Raw genomic sequence first — 17,213 nt, 5'->3', positions numbered from 1 at the left:
CATTTGAGAAATTAAACGTGGCTGGGCGTGGTGACTCATGCCTGTAATCCCAAAACTTTGGGAGACCAAGGTGGGCGGATTGCGAGGTCAGGAGATTGAGACCAGCCTGGCCAACATGGTGAAACCCCGTCTCTACTAAAAATTCAAAAAATTAGCCGGGCGTGGGTCCCAGCTACTCGAGAGGCTGAGGCAGGAGAACTGCTTGAACTTGGGAGGTGGAGGTTGCAGTGAGCTGAGATGGCGCCACTGCACTAAAGCCTGGGCGACAGCAAGACTCTCTAAAAAAAAAAACCCAAACAAACAAAAAAAAATTAAACATAATTTTTAGATAATTCACAGGGAACTTAAATAAATTATAAAGATTCCATGTATCCTTTACTCAGTCTCCCCTGCCCCCACTAACATCTTGCAAAAATGCAGTAAAGCCTACACCAGACTACTGACACAGTCAGGGTATTGCGCATTTCCACCTTCGCAACAATCCAGACTTTCCCTTTCACAGCCACATCCACTTCCCTCCAGCACCTCTGCTTGACTCTTGGCAACCATTATTTTTCTCTTTTGTGAAGTCTTTGCTTTTATAAAAACCCTGCTTTAGTGGTGGCTCGTGGCTGGAATCTCAGCTACTCTTCAGGGAGGGCCCGAAGATCACTTGTGCCCAGGAGTTCGAGACTACCCTATGCAACATAGTGAGACCCTTTCTTTTCTTCCTTATTTCTTTCTTTTTCTTTTTTTTTTTAAAGGCCCTGCTTTGTCACAACCAGAAGGACACAGAGCCCAAAGTTAGGTCCGAGGCTTTGGCCTTGACACCAAGGGACGCCGTCTCCCTGCCGGAAGCAGCTCACCAAAGCCGGCAGAGAACCCAGGCTCCGCGGGGCCACTGATGTGGGGCTCCGCGGGCGCCCTGGCGTTGGCCGACTTCCTGTCTCCTGGGCCAGATGCTGCTCCGCACTGCAGCAGTGGTCGCATGCAGTGCGTGCCGAAGCCCGCAGCAGGAATGCTGCCATTGGTGATTTTAATTTCACCTTCCTACTTCTCTCAATAACACGATCCGCGTTTCAAACTCCAGGGAAAAGAAAACGGAATTGGCTCCAGGAGGCTCTGCAATCACCACCGGGAACTTTGGGAGGCTGGGAAGATGAAGCCAAACCACTGTGTGGGGTGGAGATGCGGACCCGGGGCGGCCGGCCTCTCCTACAGGTCTCAGGTCGGTGGGCCTGGCGTGCTAGCACCTGCCTCGGGAGTGGAAGCCGATTCCTTGACAACGCCTAAGGGGATCCCGTTGCTAGGGCCGTTGCCAAGGCGGGGCCACGAGGAGGGGCTCACTTCCGGGAGGAGGGCAATTGGCAACCCGGAAGCGGTCGGCAGTGCGGCGCTGTTTAAAGATGGCGGCGGAGGAACCTCAGCAGCAGAAGCAGGAGCCGCTGGGCAGCGACTCCGAAGGTACAGCTCCAAGGAGGGATGTCCGGCCCAGGCTAGTGGGGGCGATGCCGGGCCAGCTGCTCCCGAGGAGGGAGGGGAGGCAGGGCCGCCGGCCCTGGGGTCGAGGTGCGCGGGGGGTCCCTTCCTCCACCTCCGCTGCCTCCCCTCCCCCTCACAATGGAAGGAGCTACCGCAGCGACCCCCGGCCGGGAGGGAGGACGGGCGAGGCGGGCCAAGGCCGGCGGCCCTTCTCCATCGTGCGCGCCCGGGGCGGGGCCTGGGCCGCCCCGCCCTCTGCCCGGCCCCTGGGCTCCCGGCTCCAGGGGCCCCGAGCCCTCCCGCCCCGGTCCTCGCAGTCAGGCTGAGGCCTAGGCCAGGGCCGAGACCCCCGACCTGCTCCAGCAGCGACCCGCGCCTTGAGGGCCTCAAGTTTTGCTGGGCTACAGAGCACAAACGTCCGGGCGGGCCGTTCGGGATGTCGCAGGCGGCCCTGGGATGTGAGGGGCTGCGGGATCTGTCCCTGAGGCCTGCGACTTTTTCTGGTAGAGCCGCCACTTCTGGCCTTGCAGCCCCTTTCCACCTGCCTAGGCATTGTTAGTCTCCTGAGGAGATGGGCCGTTCAAAAATGATCCCACTGTCTTTTCCCGCCTGTGAGTTGGGCCCTGGGGACCGCGTAGGTCATTGGGTGGCAGGGACAGCTCTTTTGCAAAGCAGTACGAAAAGGGGAGGTCGACGCCCAGCCAAGAATTTGGGATGGCGAGCCCCAAAAGGGTTGACCTTAAAAGTCATTCAGCACACACACCTCACTCTCACCGAACACTTGTGGGAATGAGAAGTGGGAAAACTAGGCCCCGGAAGGGACTTGTTCACGATGACATTGAGAGAGAGCCAGGACTCAAATTCAGGTGTCCTGGCTACTCACCGATAGCTGCTCACAGTGGGGTCGACAGGGTGGAGCTGCCCAGCTGACTGATAATCCTAGAGCACGTACTGGTATGCCTCTAAGAAAGGCGGGGGTACTCGCCCCATTTTACAGTTGAGGAAAGGTCTCAGCCATGTGGTAGCCAAGGATAGGTATTGTGCTGAAGAGCTCAGCCTGGAATTAGACCAACCTGGGTTTGACCACAGGTCTTTGCTAGTTGTGACCTTGGGCAGATTGCTTCACCTCTCTGCATTTATTCTGTTAATTGTAAAATGGGCACCATTAACAATATCCAGCACCGCAAGAGGATGAAGGCGGTGATGGAGTAAAGTGCAGGCTCACAGGAAGCTCTCCTCCAGCCCAGGACTCTGCCTCCTCATCCTACTTTCTGCAAGAGACCACGCCTGGCCCCAGAACATTCCTAGGCTGCTGGGAAGTGATGTTAACGGGAGGAAGGGGGTGTCAGAGCTGGAAGAGTGCACGTTAGGGGTACCACAGTGCACCTCTGCCCCTTCATTTTAAAGATGAGGAAATGAAAGCCCAGAAGGGGAAGGGACTTTGCCAAGATGACACAGTGGAGGTGGAGCAGAATGTAACACACCTGTTTCCAGGTTCGAAGCCTGTCGTCCTGCCCCTGGGCTGCTGTTGTCCCTGGCCCAGCTGCCTGCAGTGGAGACGGCCAGGACCTCCTGTAATCTTTGGCTTTTTTCCTTTTCCCAGGTGTTAACTGTCTGGCCTATGATGAAGCCATCATGGCTCAGCAGGACCGAATTCAGCAAGAGGTGAGGGGCTGCAGTGGGCAAGGGAGGCAGTGGCCAGCAGCCCCATTGTGGAAATGCATAGGCTGGGCTTGAGGCCTGTTGTCTGTCTCTACTTTGGAAGCTCCCTCCTCCCTAGGCTATGCTAGGTACTGGTGCTTTTCTGGGGGTTGCTGTGTCACTGGGTGACCAGCCCAGCCCTTTTGTAGTTATTCTGACTGTTAGGCATGGGTCACTCCATCTCCCTGCTGGGACATGACGGATCCCTGCCTCCTCCAGATTGCTGTGCAGAACCCTCTGGTGTCAGAGCGGCTGGAGCTCTCGGTCCTATACAAGGAGTATGCTGAAGATGACAACATCTATCAACAGAAGATCAAGGTGGGAGCCTGGCCAGAGTGGGTGGGAAGCACCCTGGGGATGGGGCAGGAGGGTGCCTGCTTCAGACTTGCTTCCTGCTGGGTCTGAGGGAATGGGGTGTTGGAGGACACCTCTCGTTACTGGTTCTTTTTTTTTTTTTTGAGACGGGTCTTGCTCTGTCGCCCAGGCTGGAATGCAGTGGCATGATCTCAGCTCACTGCAAGCTTTGTCTCCAGGGTTCATGCCATTCTCCTGCCTCAGCCTCCTGAGTAGATGGGACTACAGGCGCCCTCCACCACGCCCAGCTAATTTTTTGTATTTTTTAGTAGAGACGGGGTTTCACCGTGTTAACCAGGATGGTCTCGATCTCCTGACCTTGTGATCTGCCCGTCTCGGCCTCCCAAAGTGGTGGGATTACAGGTGTGAGCCACCGCACCCGGCCTTGCTGGTTCTTGAAGTGCACAGGCTGGGGCCTCAAAAACACATTGATTCAATGCTTGAACCCAGTAGGTGGAAGTTACAGGGAGCCAAGATCGCACCATTGCACTCCAGCCTGGGCAACAAGAGCAAAACTTCATCTCAGGAAAAAAAAAAAAAAAAGGGGGGACCGGGCACGGTGGCTCACACCTGTAATCCCAGTGCTTGAGGAGGTGGCCGGATCCTCTGAGGTCAGGAGTTGGAGACCAGCCTGGCCGACATGGTGAAACCCCATCTCTACTAGAAATACAAAAATTAGCTGGGCATGGTGGCAGGCACCTGTAATCCCAGCTACTCCTGGGCTGAGGCAGGAGAATTGCTTGAACCTTGGAGGCGGAGGTTATAGGGAGCCAAGATTGCACCATTGCACTACAACCTGGGTGACAAGAGCAAAACTTCATCTCAGGAAAAAAAAAAAAGGGGGGCCGGGCACGGTGGCTCATGTCTGTAATCCCAGCGCTTTGGGAGGCCGAGGTGGGTGGATCCCCTGAGGTCAGGAGTTCGAGACCAGCCTGGCCGATATGGTGAAACCCCATCTCTACTAAAAATACAAAAATTAGCCGGGCGTGGTGGTGGGTGCCTGTAATCCCAGCTACTCGCGGGGCTGAGGCAGAGAATTGCTTGAACCTGGGAGGCGGAGGTTGCAGTGAGCCAAGATTGCAGCACTGCACTCCAGCCTGGGCAACAGAAGAAGACTGTCTCAAAAAAACCAAAAAAAACAAAAAAAAAAGACATTGATTCAAATCTAGACTCTGCTACTCAACAGCTGTATCCTTGGCACGTCCTTTAGTGTCTCTAAAATGGGTGTTCTCATCTATAAAACAGGGACAATAAAAGCATCTTCTGGCCGGGTACGGTGACTCATGCCTGTAATCCCAGCACTTTGGGAGGTTGAGGTGGGCAGATCACCTGAGGTCAGGAGTTCGAGACCAGCCTGGTCAACATGGCAAAACCCCATCTGTACTAAAAATACAAAAATTAGCTGGGAGTGGTGGTGAGCGCCTATAGTTCCAGCTATTGGAAAGACTGAGGCAGGAGAATTGCTTGCACCTGGGAGGCGGAGGTTGCAGTGAGCAGAGATCCCGTACTGTACTTCAGTCTGAGTGACAGAGTAAGACTCCATCTCAAAAAAAAAAAAAAAAAAAAGCATCTTCCCGTAGGGTGATTGTGAGATTGCCGGAGGTGCAGGCTGGGCAGAAGCTGATGATCTTGGTGCCTCTACGGGGGCTGAACAGGCTGGTGCTCAGGGGGGCAGAATGGTTGCCGGAAGGCTGTTTCCCATAGCCTGCCTCCTGGATCTTTGTGGAGAGGCAGACAGCAGTGGGGCGAAGGGGCCACAGATTTCCCAGAAGGGCCATGCTGCATCATTCAAACGGAGGCAAACTTCACCACCCACTTTCCAGGTCTGTGAGCTGGGAGGTTGACATGTGAAGTGGGGCCAGCCATGGTGGCTTGAGTCTGGAATCCTAGCACTTTGGGAGGCTGAGGCCAGAGGATCGCTTGAACCTAGGAGTTCAAGACCAGCCCAGGCAACATAGTGAGACCTTGTCTCTCCAAATCAAAAAATTACTGGGCATGGTAGCACATGCCTGTAGTCCCAGCTACTCAAGAGGCTGAGGTTGGAGGATCACTTGAGCCCAAGAAGTTGAGCCACGATTGTACCACTGCACTCCAGCCTGGGTGACAGTGAGACTTGTCTCTTTAAAAAAAAAAAAAAAAGAAATGTGACAATGGGTGTGTGGAAATAGTATCTGGTAGGCTCAATGTAGGTGTTTAGTAAGTGTTTCTCTTCCCGTGAAAGATCACAGATGCTTAGAATCCTCTACCTGTAGGGGAGGCCTCCGTGGCCAGGTAGGTAACCCAGGTGATTGAAGGTGGCCAGGAAGTCAGGTGGTGAACAAGGAGGGCAGCACAGCTCAGTATCAGCCAGACAATAATAGAGAGCAGAGGCCCCTGGGGGAAATGGGAGCATCCATACCTGTAACACCATTGTCTCCAGATCTGTTTTTCCTAGAGAAGCCAGAGGTAACCACAGCTCCTGACATCTAACAGTTGGCAGCTAATTCAAATTTTAAATGTGTGGGCCAAACACACTTGCAGGCCAGATCCACCTGTGTGAGGTCTGTGCTCTGTGATCTACTGAGACCCCCTCCTTAGGGAACTGGATTTCCTCAGGGTGCCTGTGGAGAGATGAAGGCACTGGCCTTGGAGCCCATGGGCCTGGGTTCCAGTCCTGGCCTCACCACTTTGAGCTGTGTGATCTCGGGCAACACCCTGAAGCTCTTGGATCCCCTGTTCTCTTCTCTCTGGGCAGGGACATTGTCTTCCTCACCGGGCAAGTGTGAGGGTTGAAGGAGATGTTACCCCACGGGTTGTAAGCAGCGGGTTGCAAATCCCCTCCTCTCCCCATACAGGGGGTGAGCTTCATTCATTCATTCGTTCCTCTTATGTCACTGTCCTCCAGTGGGACACCCATGCCAAGGCCTGCCAGTTGTGCTAGACCACCCTGGTAAAGTGGACAGGCTGGGCCCCAGGTTCTTCCCACAGAGCCATCAAACATTTGGATGTCCAGAGCATGCTGTCAGAGGCCTCTCTCTGTCCTCCAGCACCCGCATTCTGTGCTGTGCCTGAGCCCACCTTTTCTCCCTGGGCAGAGGCAGCTGTGGCAGCAGAGCCCAAGTAGGCCTGGTTACAGAGAGCTCCCCTCTATAAATGGGCTCTTGTGAGGATCAATTAGGATGTTTATTCGCCCTGTGCCAAGTGCCTGGCACAGAGCGTGTGCTCAGAATGGCCATGGTGGCTGTTACAGTAGCAGCGATGATTTGGGCTCTTTGTGGTCCTGGTGTGCTACTCATTTAACATGTATTGAGCACGGACTGTGGTCCACGTGCTGTTTTAAGTACTGAAGATAGAGCGATGACTAAACCGAAAAAGTCCTGCCCTCATAAAGCTTACAGTTCAGGGTGGAAAGACATGATAAGCCAAAGAGGGCTCTAGGACATGTGGGGTATCAGAAGGCGGTGAGTGCTATGGAGAAAAATAAAAAGGAAATGGGGATTGGGGCTGGGCACGGTGGCTCACGCCTGTAATCCCAGCACTCTGGGAGGCTGAGGCAGGTGGATCACCTGAGGTCAGGAGTTCAAGACCAGCCTGACCAACATGGTGAAACCTCGTCTCTACTAAAATTACAAAATTAGCCAGGTGTGGTGGTGCATTCCTGTAATCCCAGCTGCTTAGGCTGAGGCAGGAGAATCCCTTGAACCTGGGAGGTAGAGGTTGCAATGAGCCGAGATTTTACCACTGCACTCCAGTCTAAAGTGAACAGAGCAAAACTCCTCAAAAAAAAAAAAGGGGGATTGGGGCGGGGCGCGGTGGCTCAAGCCTGTAATCCCAGCACTTTGGGAGGCCGAGACGGGCGGATCACGAGGTCAGGAGATCGAGACCATCCTGGCTAACACGGTGAAACCCCGTCTCTAATAAAAAATACAAAAAAAAACTAGCCGGGTGAGGTGGCGGGTGCCTGTAGTCCCAGCTACTCGGGAGGCTGAGGCAGGAGAATGGCGTGAACCCGGGAGGCGGAGCTTGCAGTGAGCCGAGATCTGGCCATTGCACTCCAGCCTGGGTGACACAGCAAGACTCCGTCTCAAAAAAAAAAAAAAAGAGGGGGGATTGGGAGTGGGAGCATTTGCCATTTTAAACAGGGCTTGGTGAAGGCCTTGCTGATGAGGTGGTATTTGAGTAATGAACAGAAAAAGGCCGGGGAGCGAGTCCCAGGCGTCCGAGAGCAGTGCCCGCCTAGGCCCGAGGCAAGAGGGCACCTGGATGGTTTGAGACCAGCATGGAGGCCAGTGTGGCTGGTGCAGAACGAGGGGTTGGGGCTGGGGAACTGAGCAGGGCCGGGAGGAGTGTTGTGGCAAGAGAAAGGACTCTGAGGGAGATGGGGTGCATCTAGCAGGTGACTCTGGTCACTTTGTTTTTTTTGAGACAGAGTGTTGCCCTGTCACCGAGGTTGGAGTGCAATGGCACCATATCGGCTCAATGCAATCTCCACCTCCCGGGTTCAAGCAATTCTCCTGCCTCAGCCTCCTGAGTAGTTGGGATTACAGATGCCTACCACCATGCCCGGCTAATTTTTGTATTTTTAGTAGAGGCGGGGTTTCACCATATTGGCTAGGCTGGTCTTGAACTCCTGACCTCAAATGATCCACCCACTTTGGCCTCCCAAAGTGCTGGGATTACAGGCCTGAGCCATCACGCTAAGCCGACCCTGGCCATTCTCATGCTGGGGTGAGAATAGACTTCAGAGGGTGAGGTGGAGGCAGGGACACTGCCAGGAGGCTTGTGCAGTAAAATCTGCTGGAAGTGGGCAGCGGGTGGTGGAGGTGAAGAGTGGGAAGCAGTTGGATACCAGACATTGAAGGAATGGATATGGTGATGGAGTCCGCAGTGACTACAAGACTTTAGGTGCTGTGGGTGACTGAGGTGGGGCAGCCTTGGGGAGGAGCAGTTGTTCAGAGGTTGATCTCAGCTGCACTCAGTGGAAATACCTGTTGGACAGTTCAGAAGAGGTGTGCTGAGGCTGGTAATTATGAGGATCGCAATTGGAGTTGCGAGTTGAGATTCACACGTGGGGCTATTTAAATCCTTGAGAAGACTTTGGCTAGGGAGTGAGGTCAGGAGTTCAAAACCAGCCTGGCCAACATGGTGAAACCCCGTCTCTACTAAAAATACAAAAAAATTAGCCGGGTATAGTGGCGCATGCCTGTAATCCCAGCTACTCTGGAGGCTGAGGCAGGAGAATTGCTTGAACCCAGGAGGCGGAGGTTGCAGTGAACCGTGATCGCGCTACTGCACTCCAGCCTGGACAACAGAGCGAAACTATCTCAAAAAAAAAAAAAAAAAAAATTGCTTGAGACTGACGTCGTTAAGAGAGCAAGTATAATTTAAGTTTTTGTAGAGATGAGGTCTTGTTGTGTTGCCCAGGCTGGCCTTCAACTTGATCCTCCCACCTTGGCCTCCCAAAACTGGGATTACAGGTGTGAGCCACTGTACCTGGCCATGGGAGTGAGTGTAGTTTAAAAGAGGAAGCTGGCCGGGTGCAGCACTTTGGGAGGCTGCAGCAGGCATATTACTTGAGCCCAGGAGTTCGAGACCAGCCTGGGCAATATGGCGAAATCCTGTCTCTACAAAAAATACAACAATTAAATGGGCGCGGTGGTGCACACCTGTAGTTCCAGCTACTCTGAAATCTGAGGTGGGAGAATCGCTTGAGCCTGGTAAGTTGATGCTGCAGTGAGCCGTGATCTTGCCACTGCACTCCAGCCCAGAAAAAAAGAAAAGTGGAAGCTGTCCCAGGCCTGAGCAGGGTGGGGCAGGCACACGGGAGACAGCCCTCACGCCTGTGGTCACATGGCAGGCACAGTGGCTAAGTGTGCAGTGACTGTTTTCCTTTTTTCTTTTTTGGAACGGAGTTTCGCTCTGTCACCAGGCGACACTTGCAAGTGATTCTCCTGCCTCAGCCTCCCGGGTAGCTAGGACTACAGGCATGTGCCACCATGCCCAGCTAATTTTTGTATTTTGAGTAGAGACGGGGTTTCACCATGTTGGCCAGGATGGTCTCGATCTCTTGACCTTGATATCTGCCTGCCTCAGCCTCCCAAAGTGCTGGGATTATAGGCGTGAGCCACTACCCCGGCCTCAGTGACTGTTTTCTTGCACGTGACACACCATGTCTTGAAGGGTGCTGTATGGTTTGGTGGCATCCCTGATCCTCAGAACTTAGAGAGATGAGGAGTGGAGGCAGGAGGACGACAAGGAGAGGGTGGAGGCGCCAGCCCAGGGAAGGAGACATCTAGGCAGGGCCACGGCCAGTGGCCTCAGTTCTGCTAAGGGGCCAGTGGGGGTGCGGGGCTGGGTTTGCCCCTCTTATTGAGGGCATTCAGCTGACCTTGGCTAAAGCAAAAGCCTCCCAAGGGAGAAAAGAGGTGGAGGCAGCAAGGACAGCTTCATTAGGAGTTTTCCTGTAAAGAAAGTAGAGAAATTGAAGGGTAGCCAGACAGAAACGTAAAGTCCAAGATTCCCTTCCTTTTAAAGAAGTAGCTGAATGTGTATACGCTGTTGGGTCTAAACCAGTAGGGAGGGAAAAACTGATGATCGGGGGACTTACTGGGTTGATGTTTCTTTTTTTTGAGCTAGGGTCTCACTCTGTCACCCAGGCTAGAGTGCAGTGGTGCCATCACAGCTCACTGCAGCCTCGACCTCCTGGGCCCACACAGTCCTCGACCTCAGCCTCTCGAGTAGCTGGCGCCACAGGATGCACCACCATGTGCAGCTAACTTATTTATTTTTTCAAGATGGAGTTTTGCTGTGTCGCCCAGGCTGGAGTGCGATGGCGCCATCTCTGCTCACTGCAACCTCTGCTTCCCGGTTTCAAGCGATTCTCCTGCTTCAGCCTCCCGAGTAGCTGGGATTGCGGGCATGCACCACCATGCCCAGCTAATTTTGTATTTTTAGTAGAGATGGAGTTTCGCCATGTTGGTCAGGCTGGTCTCGAACTCCCGACCTCAGGTGATCCACCCACCTTGGCCTCCCAAAGTGCTGGGATTACAGGTGTGAGCCACCATGCCTAGCCACTTATTATTTTTTTTTTTTTAGAGAGAGACGGGGGTCTCACTGTGTTGCCCAGGCTGGTCTCGAACTCCTGGGCTTAAGCAGTCCTCCCACCTTGGCCTCCCAAAGTGTTGGGATTATAGGCGTGAGCCGTGGCACCCAGCTTGGAATGATGTGCTTGAGCCTGAGGGTGGGGGTGGGCTAGTGTGGAGTGGAGAGGCGGCTTAGGTGGCAGCTGGAACAGATCCTCTGAGGATTGTGGGAGGAGGCCAAGGGCAGATGTGCTGGTGGGGGCTGAGGAAAAAAGACAAGGTCATCAGCTGGGGGTGGGAGCAAGATGGGCAGGGTCCCCAGGCCAGGGGAGTGAAGTGTGCTTGCCAGGTGAAGTGTGCGTGGTGGGTGGGCACCTGTAATCCCAGCTACTTGGAAGGCTGAGGCAGGAGAATCGTTTGAACCCGGGAGGTGGAGGTTGCAGTGAGCTAAGATTGTGCCACTGCGCTCCAGCCTGGGCAACAAGAGCAAAACTCCGTCTCAAAAAAACAAGTAGAGGAGGGAGGCTGTTTCTAGCCCCAGGAGGGCTGTGGGCAAGGCCTGGAGGTGGGGGAATTCTCAGCGTGGCGGGAGTGGGGCTGAGGTGGGCTGTGCAGAGGGCCCCAGCCACCTGGCAGAGGCGTGGAGCCCAGCACTCCACCCTGGCCCTGACTTGCTTTTGCTAAAGTTCTCTTGGGCTGAAAGACTGGAGAAGACACATTGGTGAAGGACAGATTCCCTCACCTGTTGTTGTACAGGCCCCGCAGCACTTTAGTGACCCATGCAGCTAGTTTGTCCTTAAGTGCCCAGCTTCCTGCTGCTTTTTGGGAGGACTCTGGGCAGTGGGCTGCTCCCATTACTATGTTCAGCAGCCTGTTTCAGGGGCCCAGGGTGGCAGGTGGCTGCTGGGAACTCAGTCGCCATCTTTTGTAGTGTGACCTTTGCTGGGGGACATTTCCTGGGCCAGCCCCAGTTCTGGCCTGATGTTAACCTGTCAGGGTGGGGCTGTCTCTGCAGGACCTCCACAAAAAGTACTCGTACATCCGCAAGACCAGGCCTGACGGCAACTGTTTCTATCGGGCTTTCGGATTCTCCCACTTGGAGGCGCTGCTGGATGACAGCAAGGAGTTGCAGCGGTGAGAAGGGTGGGCACTGGGCACTGAGGCAGGTGGGTGTCTCCCTCCTCCCTGGGCGAGTAGGAGGTACAGCTCCACTTGAGGGCAGGCGATGGGCTGGACACTGGCCTTGCCAGGCAGGGCGGTGCTGTCTGGGCCCTGGTGTCTGGGCTGGTCGAGGAGCCCATGCTGGGCCCGCCTTTCCCTCCCACCCCCAGGTTTAAGGCTGTGTCTGCCAAGAGCAAGGAGGACCTGGTGTCCCAGGGCTTCACTGAATTCACAATTGAGGATTTCCACAACACGGTGAGCCCTGGCACTTGTCTTGGGCTGGGCCAGGGTGGAGGGGTTCCCCTGGTGAGGACCACCCATCTCCTCCCCCTCATCTTGCCCTTTCTCCCTCCGTGGCTGCAGTTCATGGACCTGATCGAGCAGGTAGAGAAGCAGACCTCTGTCGCCGACCTGCTGGCCTCCTTCAATGACCAGAGCACCTCCGACTACCTTGTGGTCTACCTGCGGCTGCTCACCTCAGGCTACCTGCAGCGCGAGAGCAAGTTCTTCGAGCACTTCATCGAGGGTGGGCGGACTGTCAAGGAGTTCTGCCAGCAGGTGCCATCCCCCTCCCCTTTTCTCTTGGCCTGGGGAATGCAGTGGGTCCACAGGGCCTGGGGCGGGGTGCGGAGACCGGGGCCTGACCCGCACCTGTGCCACAGGAGGTGGAGCCCATGTGCAAGGAGAGCGACCACATCCACATCATCGCGCTGGCCCAGGCCCTCAGCGTGTCCATCCAGGTGGAGTACATGGACCGCGGCGAGGGCGGCACCACCAACCCGCACATCTTCCCTGAGGGCTCCGAGCCCAAGGTCTACCTTCTCTACCGGCCTGGACACTACGATATCCTCTACAAATAGGGCTGGCCCCGGCCCGCTGCTGCCCTGCTGCCCCCCTCTGCCAGGCGCTAGACATGTACAGAGGTTTTTCTGTGGTTGTAAATGGTCCTATTTCACCCCCTTCTTCCTGTCACACGACCCCCCATGTTTTATTAAAGGGGGTGCTGGTGGTGAGCCGTGTGTGCGTGTCCCTGCTCTGCTGCCCGCCTGGCTGCTCTGTCTGCTGCCCCCTCCCCCCAGGTGGGTCCCTCTGCTTTTCACCCATCCACGCCTGAGCTTCCCCAACAGGAGCAGGTTTGAGGAGCCAGGCCTCTTGGAGGCTCCTCCTGCTTCCTTGGGTTCTGCTTCCTTCCCTAAGGCCCCCCTTCACTTCTTAGCTGGCTCAGGGGCTTATATGGGATCCTGGAAGTTCCTTGGGGACTTGCCCAGGGTCCCAGGGCCACCCACACTTCATCTGCTCCCTCACAGGCCCCATCTCCACGTCCCGGCTGGGTCCCAGACCCCAGCTTCCTGCCCTCCACCAGGGGTCTGCATGGTCGGGAGTCCTGGGTGGAGGGGCCTTTGTGAGGCTGGACCTGGCTCAGGGCAGGTGGAGGAGCTGGGCCTCCCACAGGGTGCCCCGGCAGTGCCAGCCTGGTGGAGGAGGGCAGCCTTCAAACGTGCGGGGTCCACAGTCCTCAGGTCTAGGCAGGGCTGCCGGTTCTCCACTCCCCCATCCGCCCCCAGGCCCCCTGCCTGTGCCTGCCTTGCACCCCCTCTGCTTGGGCCATGGTGTCTCTGCATTGCCTGCCTTTTTTGCCTTCACCTCTTTTCTTCCCCGCCCCCTGCACATTCGGGGTCTCAGCCCCCAGGCTGTGAGCTCCTTGGGGGCAGGCCCTCAATAAATGTGAACTGCTGCTGCCGCCTCTGCCGTCCGCCTGTGCCTCCGCCCGCCTGGCTCACCGAGAGCTCCTGCCAGCCCTTTTCAGCGAAAGCATCTGGCCAGGGGCTCCATCCAACACCTGGGCCGCCTCCTTCCCCCAGTCAGAGCTCAGACAGTAGGAGCTGCCACAGCGTGATCTTTATTAGGCTCCTCGGGCGGGGCGCGGAGGGAAAGAAGGACTGGCCGGGCCCAGGCCAGGCTGCAGGCTTTGGCGACCTCTCAGAGCTGGGAGCGGGGTCCCGAAGGCAGGTCTGAGGGCAGAGCAGAGTCAGAGGTGTCTGTGGGCGTCCCCGACCTCCCAGGCTGCCCCGTGGTTTCCCGCCCTGCTTGGGGGTGAGCGGGGGTTAGTGAGCGGGTTAGTCTAGGGCCGGGGCCGCCGCACGGGGCGAGGCCCTGCTTACCAGTCCCGGTCAGGGTGGGCTGCGGGAGCCTCAGGCTGGAAGGCAGAGGACAGTGAGAGCCCGCCCCCAGGGTGGACCGGGGCAGGGGCGGGCCGTGGGGCGGCGCGGGGCACGTACCCACGGGGAAGTAGTGGGGGAGCCGGCTCCGGTAGATATCCTCGTCCTTCTCGCGGAACACGCAGATGATCAGCCGGTCCACCTGCGCCAGGGGCTGCTCAGCCGGGGCCGGGCCGCCACGCCTGGACCCAGGATCCTGTGACTGCCCGCCCCGGTGCAGGCTTTCACCTGCCTGGCCCCACGCCCTTCACAGAGGCTCGGGGCTGTGTGCCATCACCCCCATCTCGCCACCGCCAGGCGCCCTCGCGGAGGAGAAACAGGGAAGGAAAGGGCGGGCCTGGCCCTGCGCTCTGCACCCTGACTCCCTGGGCGATGACGGGGGCTGGTCACTCTGGCCGGGATGCGGACCCCACCCTCGCCCGAGCCCAGGACTCACCTTGTCCTTGTGCTGCTCCAACCACTCTCGCAGGGTTGCCAGCACGACCTCAGCCGCCGCCTCACAGGGGTAGCCTGAGGCGGGCATGGCGGGAGTGAGTCTCGGGCTCTGGCCCCGCCCCCTGCCTGCACCAGGCCCCGCCCATTCCCCGTCCGCCCCGGCCCCTCCCACTCCTGGCCCTTGCACTTCTTCCAGACTCACCAAACACGCCGGTGGAGATGCAGGGGAACGCCTGGGCGGGGAGGGGTGAGAGGGGGTTGGAACATTGTCACTGCGCCCCGCCTCCCGCCCTCCCCCGCGGGCCGCCCCTCACCGCCGAGCGGAGGCGGTGCTCCAGCAGCAGGTCCAGGCTGCTCAGGTAGCAGCTGCGGAGCTCGGCAGCCTGGCTGGCGCTGGGCTCTCCGTAGGCGATGGGTCCCACCGTGTGGATGACGTCTACCGGGGGCGACGGGGTCAGACCGGCGGGGGTGTACGCGACCCTCAGCTCCCTCGCTTTCCCCTGCCGGCCTGGGCAGAAGGGGGCAGGAAACACCTTTCCCCCCAAGCGCTGAGCCTCCTCCACGAAGGCCCCCACCCCTGTGGTCCCCCTCGAGCCTGAATCCGCACGCGCACAGCGCCCCCTCCCCATATCTGTATAGGTACGGCTGAGACCCGAGCGCGAGTGTGGGCACGAAGGCGTTGCCCCCCGGCTCCCTCCCCAGCCTCCACGCACGGTCTCCCCCATCTGCTTCCTGGGGGGTGCGGGGTGGGGGCCGGGTCTTGGCCCTTAAGGTTAAGAAGGGCCCTCTGAGGAGGTCCCCAGCACTCCTGTCGGGGCCGCACCCCTGATGTCCCAGTGACACACGGGCGCCCTGTTGGGGACTCACACTTGGCCGGGAGCCGATAGCCGCCGGTGATCTTGGCCTTGCCAGTCTCACAGCTCTGCAGGGTCCGGCACTCGTCGGTAAGCAGGGGGCCGGCGGCCCGGTGAATGCAGCCGTCCACTGCAGGGAGGGCGGGCGGAACTGAGCTGGCCTGGCAAAGAAGGCTGCGGCCCCGGGCTGAGCACCCCTAGTCCCGAGAAGCCCCTCGTTGGTGCGAGGACCCACGCGGCGCCGCGCCCCAACCCCGTGGCCTCCGGCCGCTGCCTCCACCCCGCCCGAAGGGTTTCACATCTGGGGAAACCGAGGCGCACAGCGGGACTGCCCTGGGCCTGGCGGAAGTGGCGCAAGGAGGCCGGCAGGGGGCGCACCCGGCCCATCCTGTCCCTTCCAGGCCGCGCAGCCAGGGCCCAGGCAGGGCGGCTCCGGGAGGCGGGGTCCGCCGGCGCAGGAACCGCCGCCCGAGCCGAGGTGACTGGGAAGCTTCACCCTCCTCCCCGACGTCCCTCTCTAGCCTTGTCCCGGGCGTACCGCAGGGCCTGCGACCAGTCCCTGCCTCCGCCCGGGCCTCAGCGTCGGTGCGATCCCAAGACCCACCTCCCCAGGCGGCGCCCCACTACGGGGCGGCGGCAAAGCCTAGGACCCATTTTGCGGATGAGGAAACAGAGGCCACCTTGTTACAAGGTGATCAGATCTGGTGCTGAAGCCTGGGTCTTCCAGCCGCGCGGGCAGGTGAGCCCGACGCCGCCGGGGCCCGGGTCTCCTGGCGCACAAACTCCTGCTGGTTAATGAGCCGCCTCGTTAGCGCATCCGGCTTAATTGCGGCCCCGCCTGGGCTTGTTTATCCGAGGGCGGCTCCAGGGCCTCGCGAGCGACTCTGGGGACCCGGGCTCAGATAAACAACCCGGGCGCAGCGGGAGGCGTGGAGGAAACGCTCCAGCAGCCCAACCTCGCCAGGGCACCCGCAGGAGAGGCGCGGCCTCAGGCAGGCCTGGGTCCAGCCCGGGCTCACCCCTCATCGGCTGTAAGATCCTGCCCCTTCCCCTCTCTGGCGTCCACTGTCTCATCTGGAATACCGGGACAGCGACCTTCCCACAGAGGAAAACGCCGCGTGCTGGCCGGGAGGACACGGCCCATCTTTGGCAGCTCTGATCGCCCCCACCAGGAGCTCCTCAGGCACCAGCTGCCTGGTGCTCACAGGCGGGCATCAAGAGAGGACCATCATTCCCCATTTTACAGATGGACAAACTAAGGCCCCCTTCTCCTTCATCACCTCAGTCTCAGCACAGCTCCAGGGATGCCAGCTGGCTCACGCCCCTTTCTTTTGCTGTTTTCTCTTGTGCCCTAGGGGCACAATTAAACCTCATTCTGCAACTTTACTCAGAGCTGGCACCAGGCAATTTCCCAGAAAGTCCCAGGGATGGGTGGGCAGAGAGGTTAGGGGAACTCTGAGAATGGCTCAGGCCTGGATCCCTTCCACCTGCTCCTCTCCTCTGCAGGGAGGAAGGCAACTGTAGCCCAGTGAGAGGCTGAGATGGAGCAAGAAGGCAGGGCCCAGAGCAGGCCTCCAGGCTAGAGCTCCCAGTGCTGGGCAGTGAGTGTTCCGAATGGGGTGCTGTGGCTTGGCTGTGGAGCTGGGCAGCCTGAGTTCAAATCCCGGCTCTGCAGCCACAGATGTATGACCCCTCACATATCATTTAACCTCTCTGGGTCTCAGTTGCTTCATCTGGAAAATGGGATAACAGCACCCACCTCAGAGCTCATTGGGCTGTTGGAAGGATTGAGTTAACTTTGTAATGTGCTTAAGGCAGTATTTGGCAAGAATGGAGGTGATGTGAGTGTATCCTGTTATTACAACAGTGTGACTGTGGGCATGTTTGGGTATGTGTACATCCGTGTGATGGGAGGTGGGTGCACACAGGGTGTTCACAGTGTGTGGGGGTGAGCCCAGGGACCTGTC

The 17,213-nt window shown here is 57.9% G+C and overlaps 2 protein-coding genes across 7 annotated transcripts in view; one reads left to right on the top strand and one right to left on the bottom strand.

The window, feature by feature from the left end:
- The first annotated feature begins 1,359 nt into the window (after positions 1-1,359).
- OTUB1 (OTU deubiquitinase, ubiquitin aldehyde binding 1) lies at positions 1,360-13,479 on the top strand. The gene is made up of 7 exons (XM_015434550.3): positions 1,360-1,443; positions 3,065-3,126; positions 3,382-3,480; positions 11,593-11,711; positions 11,909-11,993; positions 12,102-12,296; positions 12,401-13,479. Exons 1-7 carry the CDS (start codon positions 1,386-1,388, stop codon positions 12,596-12,598), a joined length of 816 nt encoding a protein of 271 aa, XP_015290036.1. The 5' UTR covers positions 1,360-1,385; the 3' UTR covers positions 12,599-13,479.
- A 139-nt stretch (positions 13,480-13,618) lies between these two features.
- Positions 13,619-17,213, bottom strand: part of MACROD1 (mono-ADP ribosylhydrolase 1) — a 172,277-nt gene continuing 168,682 nt past the window's right edge. For 2 of the 6 annotated variants that reach the window (XM_005577484.4, XM_074013348.1), the window contains 7 exons: positions 15,260-15,376; positions 14,707-14,828; positions 14,595-14,625; positions 14,394-14,467; positions 14,018-14,099; positions 13,901-13,935; positions 13,619-13,750 (listed from right to left, as the gene is read on the bottom strand). In XM_005577484.4, the coding sequence (XP_005577541.1) occupies positions 13,931-13,935; positions 14,018-14,099; positions 14,394-14,467; positions 14,595-14,625; positions 14,707-14,828; positions 15,260-15,376 (431 nt within the window). In that variant the 3' untranslated portion in view covers positions 13,619-13,750; positions 13,901-13,930. Of the gene's footprint in view, positions 13,751-13,900; positions 13,936-14,017; positions 14,140-14,393; positions 14,468-14,594; positions 14,626-14,706; positions 14,829-15,259; positions 15,377-17,213 lie in introns of all 6 variants that reach the window. The other 4 variants (XM_005577483.4, XM_005577485.4, XR_006692350.2 and 1 more) reach the window with 3 other exon arrangements.

This window comes from Macaca fascicularis, chromosome 14, assembly GCF_037993035.2.
Source record: "Macaca fascicularis isolate 582-1 chromosome 14, T2T-MFA8v1.1".
NCBI lineage: Eukaryota > Metazoa > Chordata > Mammalia > Primates > Cercopithecidae > Macaca > Macaca fascicularis.
Note: the sequence above shows the minus strand (reverse complement) of the source record. Positions and strands in the feature narration are given on the sequence as shown.